General features: G+C 42.2%; 1 protein-coding gene across 4 annotated transcripts in view; it reads left to right on the top strand.

Annotated features, from left to right (window-relative positions):
• The window catches only part of DOCK10 (dedicator of cytokinesis 10), a 260,353-nt gene that overhangs the window by 80,693 nt on the left and 163,670 nt on the right, over positions 1-15,990 (top strand). The window contains exon 1 of one of the 4 annotated variants that reach the window (XM_045775339.2): positions 15,497-15,722. The exons of the other annotated variants lie outside the window; for them this stretch is intronic. Within the exon in view, the coding sequence (XP_045631295.1) occupies positions 15,618-15,722 (105 nt within the window). The 5' untranslated portion in view covers positions 15,497-15,617. Of the gene's footprint in view, positions 1-15,496; positions 15,723-15,990 lie in introns of those variants that run through there. 4 annotated transcript variants of the gene reach the window in all.

Genomic DNA, 15,990 nt, shown 5'->3' with positions numbered 1-15,990 from the left:
ATGCCGAGGACAGTGCTTATTCAGTGCTTACTACACCACCGTGAAAATCTGTCCCTGCCTCATCCTATAAGGCTGAGATTTCACAGAGGCCCAAGAAACCCAAAGCCACATCCCTAAATAGATGTCCAGTGTAAGCAAATTATGTCAAGTATTTAAGTTATGTGTCTCCCTTGCTGCTGTGCACAACTGTCTTCGTTATACTACTCTGAAGTGTCATTGCTGGGGCAGGAGCAGGGCCCAAACTGGCAGGGGTGCAAAGATCCTACCCCGAAGCCTGCAGTTGCCCTGGCAACCAGCCACCGTGCTGCCTTCCCTTCGTTTTAGCACAGTGCAACCTGATATCTGCCCCGATTCAGACCTCTTCACATAAACTCCTACAGTTTCCATCTCTCCTGGAAAAGATGCCACTGTCATTTTCTTTTTTGAAAATATTTTAGAAAAAAAAAGGAAAATATTTTAGATTCTGTCCCCCCAGGTGTCTCATGACATCTGCAAGGTTGCAGAGACCATTCTCTAGACTGTGTGACAGGGAATATCAGCATTCTGTAAGCAAATGCTTCCGTGCAAAAATCTATGTGGGAAATATTGCCTAGTCCACACGCCTCAAGAGACTCACGTTGCACATGGGGAATGGAAGGCCCTGGGGAGTTCTTCCGTGAGGATGCCAGTTTGCTCAAGCCACTGCGTCTCAAGTTTATTTGACATTGGATGTCTCTTTAAAAGGAGCACTGACTCGCACATCAGGAAGCTCTCGAGCACAGCCTGGGAGACACTCATGTTGTCAAAGGGGGTAGCCATTTAGGACTTCCGAGCCTGGGAATAACATGATCAAACCTGGCGTTAGGAAAAGTACTGTAATGACAGGGATGCTCAAGAGAAAATATTTAATCATTAGAACTTAGTGATAGGCTGGTTATTCAGATGAGGAGTAAAGGAAGTTGAACATGAGTGAGTATCCTGTCCCTGATTTTGTGACCTAGGTAGAAGGTGATATTAACCTGAGGATAAAGTCACGTGGAATAGTGTGTGGAAAGAAAGGTAATGAGCTCATTTTTTAATGTGTTGGCTTCTTTGATTGTAGTGCTTAAAAGAATACTTGGGAGGAGCGCCTGGGTGGCTCAGTGGGTAAAGCATCTGACTTTGGCTCAGGTCATGATCTCAGGGTCCTGGGATCGAGCCCCACATCAGGCTCCCTGTTCAGCAGGGAGTCTGCCGTCCCTCTCCCTCTGTCCGTCCCTACACTCATGCTCTCGCTCTCTCTCGCTCTCAAATAAATAAATAAAAATCTTTTTTTTTTAAAAAAAAGGATACTTGGGGAGAAAAATGAGATTTCTGTTTGATTTTTAGTACTTTGTAATGGAAACCTCCCATTACAGCACTTGCCAAACCCTCTCTTCTAAGCTCTGTAAAGACAAAGAAATTGTTTTATTTTTCCATTTGTCCCAAATACTTAGCACAATATCTTTACCTATTTTCAGAATAAATAAACAAATGGTTGTAAATGTAACATGGTTGCAAACAGAGAAGGGCTTTACCTCAATCAAGGGGAATAAAGTGTGAAGGTGGGGAAAGCCCATCGGACTGAAGGCAGAACCCAACAGCAGGCCTTAATCAGCACAGGAAGGAGAAGGGCACAGGAACCACAGCGTGCAGGACTTGGGGCAGTGTTCGATATAAATCACATTTTCTTCCTTTGGGTCCTTCTTCTCAAGGCTCCAGCCCACGTACAGTCAGGGCCCCTGTTTGATGTGTTCTGAGGTGAGGGGGTAGACGAGATGTCCTCTATAGTAAAATCAAGGAATATCAGTAAAAGAAGTGAGTGTGAAAACAGTGTCAACATTCTTTTCAATGTTGTGTTTGTAAAAGATGTCAAGGACAATGTCATCTAGCGAGAAAGCACAGCTGTTTACTTCTGAAATGAAATCTAGCTGGGAACAGGGAGCAAGGGACAGGTAGCATCTCTCTGGGTATACCATCTGGACTGGATATAGAGAAAGGCGTCTGATTGCAGCTTGTCTTTCTTTTCCAAGTGGCACTTGAGGTTAAAAACAAAAAAAAACTAAAAAGAAAAAGCTTATTTTCTCAGCCCAGTCATTAGTCTCTCTGAAAATGGACGATACAAATCATTTTGTTTAAAAAAACACAAAAACATCGAATTTTAGAGATCAAGAAAAGCTTTAGGACAATGAGGTCCAGAGAGGTGACTCTTTTGCCCATGGTCACTCGGACTATCAGTAAATGGGCTGATTCTGGAATACAAGCCTCCTGTCTGCCATCCACACTCTTCTCACCCTGAACACACAAACTCGGCCAGAACAAAAGAAATGACCTAACCAACGGCAGTCTCCACTCAGTAGTTATAGGCACAGAAAGATAAGAAGTGAACACAGATTCGGAACTGCTTACTGAAAATATAACCTTGAATGCCAATGAAAGCAAGAGAGTTGCCAATCTTCAGTGCCACCAAAGATCTTCTGATACAATCTAGGTACTGGATCTCCTTTCCAATCTGTGACACCCTTGCAAAAGAGATCAAAGTCAGATTAAATGTCACCTCGTCAGTGTACTGCGATACCTTGCTGTGGCCTTGGAAAGTTGTGGAAAGAGAGAAGACGAAGATGGAGAAAAAGAAAGTGCAGTGCCCTTTTCTCCTGTTCACAACATCAAATTGGTAATTATAATGTTGGTATTTGCCGCATGCCAGTAGGGGACCCAGCACAGTGCAGACATAAAGACGATAGTGTTTATTGCTCTGGGAATTTACAGTCCTTCTTGGGCAGAAAAGTAACCATGAAAAGATAAAAAAGCATATGATATTGGTTAAATCTTGGCTTTCTTAACTTCCTTGGCATTTGGGCCTTTTGTGTGGGATGAAGGGAGATGACAGAAATAGGATAATTAGAAGCTTTTGTAGTTGTGCACAGTGGGGATTCAAAAACGAAATGTGCAGTGTTGCCAGGCACAGCGAGCACAAAGGGATCAGTTGTGGAAGGATCCAGTGTGCACTGGAGGAGGGGCTATTTAGCCTAATTGTCCACATCCAGGCCAACGGGGTCTTCTGGCCACTCCCTTCATTTTGGAATGTCTTTTCCCTTTCACTGCCAGTTTTAAAGCTGGTACCCTTCTCATCCCCCCCCCCCCCACTTCTCCTGCTGTTTAGTACAGAAACATCTGGGAGCATCTGCCCCCTGAACATGGTGGCAGCCGAGCATGATCACTTACCCCTGAACGCAGCTGCCTCCTCATCACACTTGTAAGTAACATCCACGAGCATTTTATTCTACTCCAGGTCTCGTGCTCAACTCTTTATAAGTGTTCTTTTATTAAGCTTCACAGCACTCAGTGCAGTAGGTGCTGTGGTTATCCTCATTTTATAGATGAGGAAGTTCAGAGAGGTTGGGTAACTTGTCCAGAGGCCCGCAGCAAGGATGCAGGAAGGCCAGAAACCACACGTAGGCCCCCAGACTACAGCCCAGTGATCTTACCCACAAGGGCAAATACCACACTGCCAACCTTATCCTTCAGGCTGTTGAAATGTGTTTGCCTTTTGTGCTCTAAGAGCTCTAAGTTAGTGAAGAGGATAATGGCTTCAGATCTTTTCCCAGCAAGTGGTAGCTGTGCTTTGATAGGAATAGCCCAGAACAGAAACGGAAACCCAGACCTAGACTAATTCCAGGAGTGGGATTTTGAGAGAAGGGACTGACTGGAAGGCCGGTAGCACTGAGGTTCTTCCAAGCAACTGACTGTCAACTTGGTTTTCAAGAGGAGCTAGCCCGGTTTGGATGGCAACCTCCATTAGCTGCCTGAAGGTCCCCGGACCTGAAAGCCATCATCAAGGAAGTAGTGAGGCTGAGTAATCTGTATTAGGATTTGGACCAGAGATTTTTTAAGCAGGAGTGATTTTTCTCTCCTCCCCTCACCCTCCAGAGGGCATTTGGCAATGTCTGAAGACATTGGTGGCTGTCAGAGCAGGGTGGGGTGGGGGATTTCCTGGCATCTGGTGGGTAGGGGCCAGGGTGCTGCTAAGCATCCCGCTGTGCCCAGGACAGCCCCCAATAGAAAGGATGATCTGGCCCAAAGTGTCAGTATTGCCAAACTTGAGAAAACCTGATTTGGACAATAACTGAAGGACAAGTGTGACCAGAGTTACAAAAGGCCAAGAGATGGCCAATGAAGAAGAAATGAAATGAGACAGAGCCCATCTCAGGCCCAGTTTTCAATGGCTGGTTTCACTCCAGGGTTTTTTCCTTAGTCCCCCCAAAAATCAGGGTGATATAGCTGGTTGGTTATTTCTGCCTAATTGAGTATACATAAGGGAAAGAAAATATTTGGTTTTATAAATAAGACTTTAGCCTAGTGTAAAGAACAATTTGCACTGGGAAGTGGGGCCCCAGGGGGCACTATTGTATGATTTTCTACCTAAGAAAACTATTTAGGTGAACCAGCTTTGAAGTCATAGTTTCTCAAAGTGTAGTCTGCGTAGCATCTTCAAATGAATCACTTAGATGTTAGTTACAAAAGCAGATTACTGGGGCCCCACCAGCCCCCCTAGGTCCTAGGAAGGGTCCCCAGATCTGTATTTTTAGCAACCTTCCCATATGATTCTTGGACATGCAAGAGAACCTCTCTTAGGGTTCTTACAGTGGTGACTTTCAAAGTCCTACCATTGCCCAGGCTTGACTCACGTCCCCATGCCTATATGCAAGTTCTTCACTTGCACCTGGTTTCTGTCTTCTTGTATTTCCAGAGATTGTTTGATGTGTACCACCATCTCAGACTGTGGATGTGCATTCTGTCTTAATTCTCTATCGCTCATACCTGGCATGGACCAGGACTAGAAATATTTGGCAAAGAATCGGAGCCTCTCTGCATTTGCTCCCATTCTCATAAACCAGATTAAATAGGTACTGTTGCCCCTATCAGAGCTGTCCAATGCTTGTTTGTTGTTTCAGTCCTTCCTGGGCACCTGACAAGAACAGATAGCAGGTTAATTTGTCCTTTAATTGGGGACTTTGACCTATCACACATCAAAAGGTCAACAATTTACCCAACAATTAATTCTCTGCAAAACAGAAAGAAGCTCTTGATTGAAAAGCCAAGACCCTTCCATTATTCTCCAATTTCTACCATGTAAGGCATTAAGCACTTAAATCAAAGTATGCTATTAGCTTTGCCTCCTCCTGGCAGAGGCCCTAGGAGATATGAATGCATTGCGACACCATTAAAGAAATGGTTTGTGGGCAGACTGGTTACAGAGAGTTCACCTAGGGTATCAGTCAGATCGACCAGCAAACAGTGTTGGTCTGAATAGTTGGTGGCATGTATTCTCAGGGTTTGGCATTTACGTGACAATTTGTCTCCTTATCATAATTGCTTAGGTAAGAATGCTTTATTGCCCTCCCTTTGTAAAGACACATCCTTCTGCCATAAAAAGACCACCACAAGAATAAAATACATGTAATGCTGATGTTATATAAATTAACCAATTTTTCCATTAGAGATTCACAGATTTGAAAGACCTTGGCCCTCTCCATAAAACTTGTGTACAATGTGATTTTCAGGGTAATTATTAAACAGTGGGTGACAGTCATTGTGAAAGCAAGGTAATTAGCAATTGGAATGTCTATAGGAGGCCAATTTTGGGTGCTTGTTTTATTTTAAAAGAAATAACTCTAGTGTGTAGTTAACTTTGCCAGCAGTGGGAAGCTGGCATGGGACCCAAGCCAGCCAGCAGAGAGAATGCCTGTCTCTGGGGAAATGGCTGTTGGGCAGTAGTCCATGTGATCAAAGATAATAGCATTGATTCAAAGTCCCTCAACTCCCATCTTCTGGGAGGCTATGTTTGAATCTCTTCATCTCATTTGTAAAAGAAATCATCTGCGTAAATCCAGAATGCCTCTCAGTCTTCTTTAAAAGATAGAAGAAAAATTGTCCAGTAGAAAAATATGTTGATTTGGGGTTGATTATTTTTTAACAGGAGAAGAACTTTAGGCGAAGAATTAACTGCATGGCTTTTCAAAGAGCATTAACAATCCAGATTGTGTGTGTGTGCGTGTGTGTGTGAAACATAAGCACAGAACATCATATGATAGCTGTGTATGTTGCCGTTGTTATTGTCATGTTGCTATGCTCTGGCTCTGAGCATGGTGGCAAGAGAGTGTGAATTAAGGCATGGTCTCCATAAGAATGCTTGCCTCTTAGGAGCTCCCAACTTTGTAACAGACCAAGCTAAAGCTGATGTCTTGACGGTGGTTGAATGCTTTTACCATAAAGCAGGAAAAACTTCGGGATGGGTGATAAATACCTAAATACCCAATGGGACATTGAGAAAAAGGCAAACATTAAAGCCACTGCTTCTTATTTCCTGTATCATGTATTAAGATGTTACTGGTAAGATGTATGAATACCTCCAGGCTACAGTGTTTTTCCTGGTAGAATTTTGTGAGCCAATCATAAAGTCCACACTTGAGAAGAAAAAAACGATCACCCCTTCACTGATTGCTATTAGATTCTAAGATGGGCTCATGAGACTCTGTAAGACATGAGGTTTTTTTACCCTCTTTCACTCCCACATCACATCCTGATTAAGTGGGAAACTACCCCCAAGACTTATTTAAATTCAATAATATAAACAGTATCATAACAACTTGTTTGAAGGCCTATGAACTGAATAGTATAAATTATTTCAATGCAGTAGAGCTCCTGTGTGCCTGTGTACATGCCACACACACAACATGCACACAGTACCACACACACACACACACACAAACACACACACACACACACACAACTACAGTCTGTTTCTCTTTTTGGCATGTCTACATTCTCCCTCAGTGAGGTTCACATAGCATGGCACTCTTTCTTTTCCATGCAATTTCTCATTTTATACTAAAACAAATGCTATTTGAAGTGAAAGGGGACAGGAAGAACTTTTGGAATCACAGATATTGCCCACTGAAAGCACAACGCTTAGAAATAAGATGTTTTGTTGTGTTCATTTTTTTAAAGATTTTATTTATTTGAGAGAGAGAGAGACAGAGAGCATGAGCGAGGGAGTGGCAGAGGGAGAGGGAGAAGCAGACACCCCGTTGAGCAGGGACTCTACTCCTTCCCTCCCCAGGGAGCTCAATTCCTGGACTCCAAGATCATGACCTGAGCCAAAGGCAGACACTTTTTTTTTTTTTAATGATACGTTAGTCACCATACGGTACATCATTCGTTTTTGATGTAGTGTTCCATGACTCATTGTTTGCGTATAACACCCAGGGCTCTATGCAAATGTGCCCTCCTTAATACCCATCACCAGCCTATCCCAATCCCCTACCCCTTCCCCTCTGAAACCCTCAGTTTGTTTCCCAGAGTCCACAGTCTCTTGTAGTTCATTCCCCCTTCTGTTTACCCCCTTCATTCTTCCCTTCCTTCTCCTACCAATCCCCCTGCTATTTCTTATGTTCCACAAATGAGTGAAACCATATGATAATTGTCTTTCTCTGCTTGACTTATTTCACTTAGCATAATCTCCTCCAGTCCCATCCATGTTGCTGCAAATGTTGTGTTATCGTTCTTTCTGATGGCTGAATAATATTCCATTGTATATATGGACCACAACTTCTTTATCCGTTTGTCTGTTGAAGGGCATCTCGGGTCCTTCTACAGTTTAGCTATTGTGGACAATGCTGCTATGAACATTGGGGTGCATGTGGCCCTTCTCTTCACTACGTCTGTATCCAAAGGCAGACACTTAATGGACTGAGCCATCCAGGCGCCCCTGTTGTGTTCATTTAAAACCCGCAAGGCTAGGCTTTCTCAGGGTAACTCTGAGCTGCTCAGCAGGAAGTAGTGAACCTCAGTAAAGAGCACTGCTGCCTGGGGCCAGGCTCAGGAGAGACCACAGTGAAGGAGGAAGTAGCTACTTGTGCTTTACTTCCTTTAAACAAGGCGGACAGTGGTGAGCTGAACCCAGAGATGCAGGCTTGCTTTGTCCTATGAAACCAAAGCTATGCAGCACACAAACCTTCAGGCAATGGGGAAATCAATCAGAAATGGAAGAGAAAAAAATAAAACGAGTTTTCTAAATATCCTCTAACAACGAAGGAGTAAATGCAGTGCATGCTGAAAAACTTAGCAAGGAGAATAAATTGGAACAAAGATTAGATGGAATCAAGAGGCAGCATGAAAGCAGGTGGAAATACACAGGAAACTGCTCTACCAGTTGCTCAAATTAGGCTTTGCGGATTCGAGCATGATATCATGTGTAGCTGTCTAAGACTTAACCACCAAAGCTTCAGTCACTCTGCATTCCCAGCAGTACTTTTTGGGTCATTTTTATCAAGTTGGTTCAGATGCAGTGTCAATGAAACCCAAGTGTCTGTCCTCTGGTTTGTAAGGTTGGGTGAGGATGTCATTTGCCCATCATACAGCCTATTCAAATATTGTGCAAATGGAATTAAACATTTTAAAGATGGGGGGCCTGGGTGGCGCATCAGTTAAATGTCCAGTTCTTGGTTTCGGTTCAGGTTGTGATCTGAAGGTTGTGAGATCGAGCCCCACGTCAGTCTCCACACTCAGCACAGAGCCTGCTTGAGATTCTGTCTCCCTCTCCCTCTGCCCCTCCCATGCATGCTCTCTCTCTCTAAAATAAATAAATAAATCTTTAGAAAAATGACCTCAGGGCTTGTGGCCTTAGCTTATTGCTTTTATTTTCTGTGCTTATATGTCTGATTACTTGTCCACCACTATTCATCTTTCAAATTTGTCTCTTTGGTTCTGCTGCCCCTCCCCACAGTTATAATTGTCTTTCTCACCCATATCTCACCCATATCTCACCCATATCCTGGTTTTTCCCAGGAAGGAATCGATAAGCCAAATTTCGATCTCCTCTCGCTCATTTCTTAGCTCCATTGCAACCTGCATCCTCACTGCTCAGTGGAAGTGACACTCAAAGGCCGAGTACTGTCCTCACCTAAACCTTTTTCTCAGTACATTCATGATGTTAAGCTTGTTTTTAAAGGATTAAGCACAAAAACCAACTTGTAATCCAGAATATGACTGTGCGGGAGACAGTTTTCTAAAGATGTTGTCCCAAGACTCACTGGTTGTTCAGTCAACCCCTTGTTGCTAGCTCGGAAAGAGACCGTGAGCCAGAGAATGCAGGCAGCCCACACACTGACAGTGACCCCTGGCTGGCAACAAGGAGATGGAGACTTCGGTCTTGCAACTATAAGGACCTGAATTCTATCAATAACCTGAATGAGCCTGGAACCAGGTTCTTTCCCAGCATCTCCAGAAAGGGACACAGCCCTGCTGACACTTGGATTTCAACCGTGTGAGTCCCCAAGCAGAGAATCACATTGTACCACATTGTACTCAGATTTCTGACCCACAAAAACTATGAGATAACAAATGCATATTGATTTAAGCCACCAAATGAGTGGTAAGCTGTTCCAGCAACAATAGAAAACTAATACAAACAACTTTTTCTCAAATTTCTAACATTTTAGCATTCAAATTCCTATTTCTTCTACAATATGGTTAATATTCCCACCCTAACTAACTTGCAAATATCCAGACTCTTATCTATTGAAAATTGCAAACTTACTTTCTCTGTCTGGGCACTATGGAACCAGACTTTAAATACTATACATATATACACGAGTATTTGTATATTTTCAATATATATGTATATGCATATATAGGTGTGTCTATACGTAAATGCAACCTATGGAGACCTAATAAATACTCACCATATTCAATAAATGTTTATATATATATACATATATACACACACACATATAGAAATTATGTGCATATATGTAAAATATATATATTTTTCCTCAATGCCAGGTACTAACATTTATTATCTTACAGCAACCTAATAAGCTATATACTCACCGTTCCATTGAATGTATAAAAAACACTCAGATAGAGGTCAAGTGACATGCCAGAGATCATCTAATAGACGGCTGAGGAAGACTCAAATATAGGTCTGTCTGGATCCAAGACTGCAAGGTCCTTACTTTTCATCTTGCTTATCTTTCACACTGAATCTTTTTAGACATTCTAGGTCCTACATCCATCTCTGCTCAGACACCATGTAGCACCTTCCTTGAACTCCTCACCCAGTGCTTCTGGATGCCATACTACCCTGGTCCCTTCCCCCCTTTTTCTATGTGCCGTCTCAATTTCCTAAATGGCCTTTCATCTATCATACATAAAAGAACTTCCAGATTGTGTTCTCAATTCTGTGCTACTCTGTTCTCTACAAATTCAATTTACTTTTAAACTTTTCAATTTTAACTCTACTGGTGACTTTCAGCTTCACATCTCCAACACTGACTCTTTCATGAGTTCCAAGCACACATACAACGTTGCTGGACATGGCTGTTTTCCTATCTTCTGGACCCAAACTTCAACATGCCTACATCAGCATTAGTAGGAAATGAAGTCCTCTCTCCTTACTACCTTATGTCCCTCAGTCGTATCATCCATCTCCTTGATGGCAAATTCAGAAACCTGCTGGCATCTTCGAACCTCCCTTCTGGTTAAAAGCTTGGGCTCTGAAGCTGGACTGCCTTGGTTGAAATCCCATCTGTGCTACTTATTTGCTTTTGGGCTTTGGACCGATTGCTTAACTTCTCAGGACCCAAATACCTTCCTCTGTAAAACTGGGGTGGTGATAATAATAATAATAATAGTAATAATAATACCTAACTCACAGTGTCACAGGTTTAAAGGAAGTACCATAAACTTAGATCAGCACCCAGCACCCAGTACTTGCTCAGTAAGTTTCAACTACCATTCATTTTCCATTTAATTGACAGATCCTCGTTTATAATCTCAGTGAAACCTATGATTATGTTTCTGTTGCCATGTTTTCTACCCTCCACCATTCTATGTTATTACCTGGGTTAATACTGCTACCAAATGAATCTTCCAAAGGCACCATTTTAATTTTAATTCTAAACTCCTTCGGGTTTCCTATCGCCTTCAGAATACAATGGAAAATTCCTTATCTTGTCATTCAAAGCCTTCCATGAACTGGCCCCTGGCTTCTAATATCAGTTGTTTCTACCACTCCTTTCCTTCTCAACCCTGACTATAGACAGGATGGACTTCCTCCTTTTTCTTAAACACTCTGTTTTGACCTGCTTCTTAGCTCTTTGTAATAAGCGGTCATTATGTTTTCTATGTAGTAGACAATATGTTGAAATTTTTAAGTGTCATCACATTTATCCCCACAAAAACTCTCTGAGGTGGCTACTATGCTACCCCTAGTTTATGAGGGATGAGAAAACTGAGCTGAAAATATACGGTGAGGAAGATGTAGACCCAGGGTTTGAATACAAGCTGATTCCAGATCCCGTGATTTTAACCATTCTATCTTATGCCTTCTTTATATTCCTCTTTCCTGGAGTATCCTTTACCCTTCTCCCACCTATTTGACCCCCACCTTTTAATCAAAGCCTTTCTTAGGTTCTATCTTTACTATAAAGCTTTCCTAGATTCCTTCAATTCTAGTGAACTCCTTTGTCAGGTACAAGCTTCTTAAGGCTGGGAAGGTCATTGTGTTATTTCTCATGAAGCCAGCAATGCCTTGAGTATATTACTTAATAAATTCTACATATATTGGTACCAGATCTCTACTAATGAGCTTGACAGTGATTCCTGGTGGTTGAGCCAATTAATCTCTAATTTTCCTTTATCTCTATTCTTGCCTATTGTCCTTGGTATGCTTTTTTTTTCTTTTTCTTTTTTTCTTTTCTTTCTTTCTTTCTTTCTTTCTTTCTTTCTTTCTTTCTTTCTTTCTTTCTTTCTTTCTTTCTTTTTTTTTAGTTTCCAACACGTTTCTGAACTTAAGCAGAAAAGAATTTATTGGAATGGTGTGGAGTATCACAGAATGCTGGAGAAACAGACTTGGTCTGAAATCAAGGAAGGCACAGCCTCATGGCGGTCCCCAATGGAGCCATCCCATGGAATGCCACACTCCATGCTACAGGATTTCCTTCTCCTTTGCAGTCGCCCCAAGTTATGTCTATCTGACATCCCCATATGTGGCCTGGCAATGCCTCCTTCTGCCAGTGCTTAAGGGAGCTGCAATCAGAAAGCTAAGCGAGGGGACAAATGAGTCATTCTCACATTGCAGAAGTCAGGGAGTGGGAGGGAGTCCCGGATAAAGAACTGTGGCGCCTAAAGAGGAATAGAGGAGAGACCAGATGCAGCTATTAGAAAGAGAGGAAGTCACCCAAGAGTTGCTCAATATTACTAAATGCTTCATTACAAGACAACATTCCTATCTCCTAAAATCACGAGTTAGGGATTAAGGCTACCATGGATAAGAGGGTCCATGGATGGACTTCCAAGATTTGTGACCTCCAGCCATGCATGCACATTTTCTGAATACTTAACATCTTTCTGCGAGTGAGTCTGCGGATTTTATTGGATTCTCAGATGGGTCCATAATCTAAAAACGGTTGCAAAACACTGTTTTCAGCTCTTAAAATAGAAACATAATCTTACCCCAGGAAATCAGGTGACCCAGAGGCAGACTCTGATAATGTCCTAAAAGAAGCAAGTTAAATCTGAAAATTCTGCATGAGCTATGATGTGCCTGCTCATCTAACAGATGCCAAAGAGTTACTTAAAGGGTAAAACCTGTTCCGAAGACATACAGTGAAATTGCTAAATATTCAGTGACCATGGATCAAAAGGGCTTTTGCTATATGGAATCCTTGTTTGCCTAAGGTAATTTTAAAATGAGGAGACCGTTTACCTCTCCATTTCTTATTCTTCTAGTATCTTGTTATTTTTCTCATAGTTCTTGAAAGAAGCTTCCTCAGTGTCCACACCTTGACAAGGAACGATCCGTATCTCTCTTTCTGTCTTACGTGAATCGCTGTATGACAAGGTAGAGATGGATGAGTGGCTCAGGTCTGGGGTGAGTGGATGTGCATCAATTGAGTCTGGTTATTACTGGGGCAAAGGGAATGGCCTGTGTCAGTAAAATGCAACCGTAATGAAGGAGAAGGCTTATTAAATAAGCAGATGGCATCTCCTTAGGCCATTGTTGTTGGGACGAGCTGGTTAAGTGAGCATTTTCCTGAAGGTCACCACCTTCAGTACAGAATCAAGGACTGTGTTTGCAAAAGTGGCTTCTCAGAAAAAGGCTTTCCTGAGAAGTGTCTTATTCCATTTTCTCTGTGGCCAAAAAAAAAAAAAAAAAAATGTTGAGGCAGGGGGATAAGGCCACAGTTTTAAACTGTTGCTCAGAGGAGGCTTTCTGAGGAACAGACATTTGCTGGAGTACCTGAAGGAAGTTAGGGGAAAGCCACAGGATACGTGGGACCACTCACCTCTGGGTTGCACATTGCGTCATTCAAGGCGGCCACCGTGCACCTGCACCGTTAAACGTGTTGAGCACTGGAACGAGAAGCCAGGGCTCTGGAACAAAGGTCTCCACGAAAACCACACTGTATTTGCTCATAGTCCCCCACTGCCTTGACACTCCCCCCTTCTGGCTGTAGCTGAATCTTACTCCCAGCTAGGGCATGAGCAAAATGTGTGAGCTAGTCAACGGCCTTGTTATTTTTCTTTCTTAAAGTTCAAAACACTCAGAATATGGAGAACCTTTTGCAAAGAAATTGCGCTCCTGGTTAAGCATCTTTTTGTTTTTTTTAACGATTTTATTTATTTATTTGACAAAGAGAGAGACAGGCAGTGAGAGAGGGAACACAAGCAGAGGGAGTGGGAGAGGAAGAAGCAGGCTCCCAGCAGAGCGGGGAGCCTGCTGCGGGGCTCGATCCCAGGACCCTGGGATCAGGCCCTGAGATGAAGGCAGACGCTTAACGACTGAGCCACCCAGGCACCTCTCGTGGTTAAGCATCTTGTCTGTATCCACAATGTACCCCATACTGTGCTTTGCACAGGGGTGCCTTGGACAAACGCCTTAGGAACTGACCCTCCCTGATATAAAAGCAAGCATAATTACTCTTCATATTACTGCTTCCTCAGGACTCACCTCCTAGGAGAGTTAGTAGGGCTTTCTTCTGTCCTGGTGGTCATGGAGATCAGTCCTCAGGGGAAATATGCCTCCCACTATCTTTATAACCCACATAGTGCTTCATGGGCAAACAATGGTTCCTTTAGTACCTTCACCAAACTGGTGGGCAACGCTGTTAACTAGGTTAATCCTGCAGGTGAAGAAACAAAATCTTCAACCAGATAGATATCTCACACAATCTTTTTAGAACCAATCTTTCAAATGTTTCATCTAATCAATTAATTCCTATTCCTGAGGCCTTCAAATATTTCTTATCTCATGCACCTAGTAGAAAAAGTTGGACTACACTCCCGTAGTCTATGTTTATATATACAAATTATATAGTTCTTATCAATAGCTAATATTTCAAAATACAATATACAAAGGGGACAAGCTTCATTGTTAAGCATAATAACTGTAAGTCCCTCATTCTTTTTTTAAATAAAGATATTATTTATTTATTTGAAAGAGAGAGAGAGAGACAGAGAGAGAACAGGAGCAGGTGGTAGAGGGAGTGGCAGAAGGAGAGGGAGAAGCAGACTCCCCGCTGAGCAGGGAGCCCAGATGCCATGCGGAGCTCAATCCCAGGACCCTGAGATCACTACCTGAGCCGAAGGCAGATACTTAACCGACTGAGCCACCCAAGCGCCCCAGTCCCTCATTTATACTTTCATTAAACTTAACAGTTATATACTGAGAAACTTCTGGATGCCAAGCACTGTTGTCATCACCAAAGACAGGGTACATGAAACAGACAAAATTCCCACTCTTGTGGAAAACAAACCATAAGTAACATAAATAAGTATAATGTATAGCAGTGTCACATGCTAGTAAGTGTCAAGAAGAATAAAACAGGAAGGAGAATTCAGGTAGGTTTGAAGGGAGAGTTGCAGTTCTAAATAGCCCCAGAGAAAGTGAATACAGATTTAGGGAATTAACTATTTGACTGTAACCATTTGGCATAGAGAATCAAGGTATCCACGTCAATATCTATTATATGAAGTAGTAGTAGATTGCAGTTTATTTAGATAACCAATATGAATAGAATTCTAATTTCTCCTTGCAACTTAAGTGATCGTCTTGGAAGACCACTCACTTAATCTACACTTGCATGAGCAACTCCTTGAAACAGACTTCTCAGACCCCAGGTATATTATGACAGTTTCCCGTTGGATCCACTCAGGATGATGAAGTTTGGTGGCTGTTTCGGTGGCAGACATAGAGCCCTACAATCAATCAGCTCTTTAATTCAGTCTCGACTTGGTTCCATGGGTGATTTTACATCCCATGATTTATTTAGCTTTGAGCAATTCTCTTAAATGTCTCTTAAATTTTTGTCTTACTCTAAAGCAGGTGACTAGGGAGAATATGCACAGAGAAGCCTATCAGAGCAGCTGGTAGGGACAGGAAGCGGTAACTCGTTGGTTTTCTTTTCCTTTCTGTTGAGTGATGGTAATGTTGCATGAGCATTTCCCTTTTCACCAGAGAAGGAGGATTTGTTCGGCCTGGTGAAGCTTCAGAAGGAAGGTGCTTAACAAAATTGGTATTTTTAAATATTTTGCGACACAAATAACAGGATACAATGAGCTTCAGAGGAAAGGTTTTTAAACGGGAGGCCAGTGAATTTCGGAAGAAGAGAAGAACAGTGAGGAGAATAAATCAAGAAGAAATCCACAGATTTAGCTCTGTAGGTATCCAGATGTCAATGTTTGTTTTTCATCTTTTCTTCAATACTTGAAAAACAGAGATTAGCTGTGGGTGGTGTTCTAACATAGGCGCTGGGCAAGGTCCTAGATGGAACAGAATATTCTATTTGGCTCATAAATATCCTCTTTTATTTACATCATTATCTTAAAACATATTGAGAGAGGGTTTAAATAGTTTAACTATTACTGGAATATTACTAGAATCTTTTCATTTTTAAAGAAAGCCTACAATAACTTCAATTAATGACC

This window comes from Ursus americanus, chromosome 1 (assembly GCF_024610735.1).
Source record: "Ursus americanus isolate L20-20 chromosome 1, mUrsAme1.1.p, whole genome shotgun sequence".
NCBI lineage: Eukaryota > Metazoa > Chordata > Mammalia > Carnivora > Ursidae > Ursus > Ursus americanus.
The sequence above is the reverse complement of the archived record's forward strand: the minus strand, read 5'-3'. Positions and strand labels throughout refer to the sequence as shown.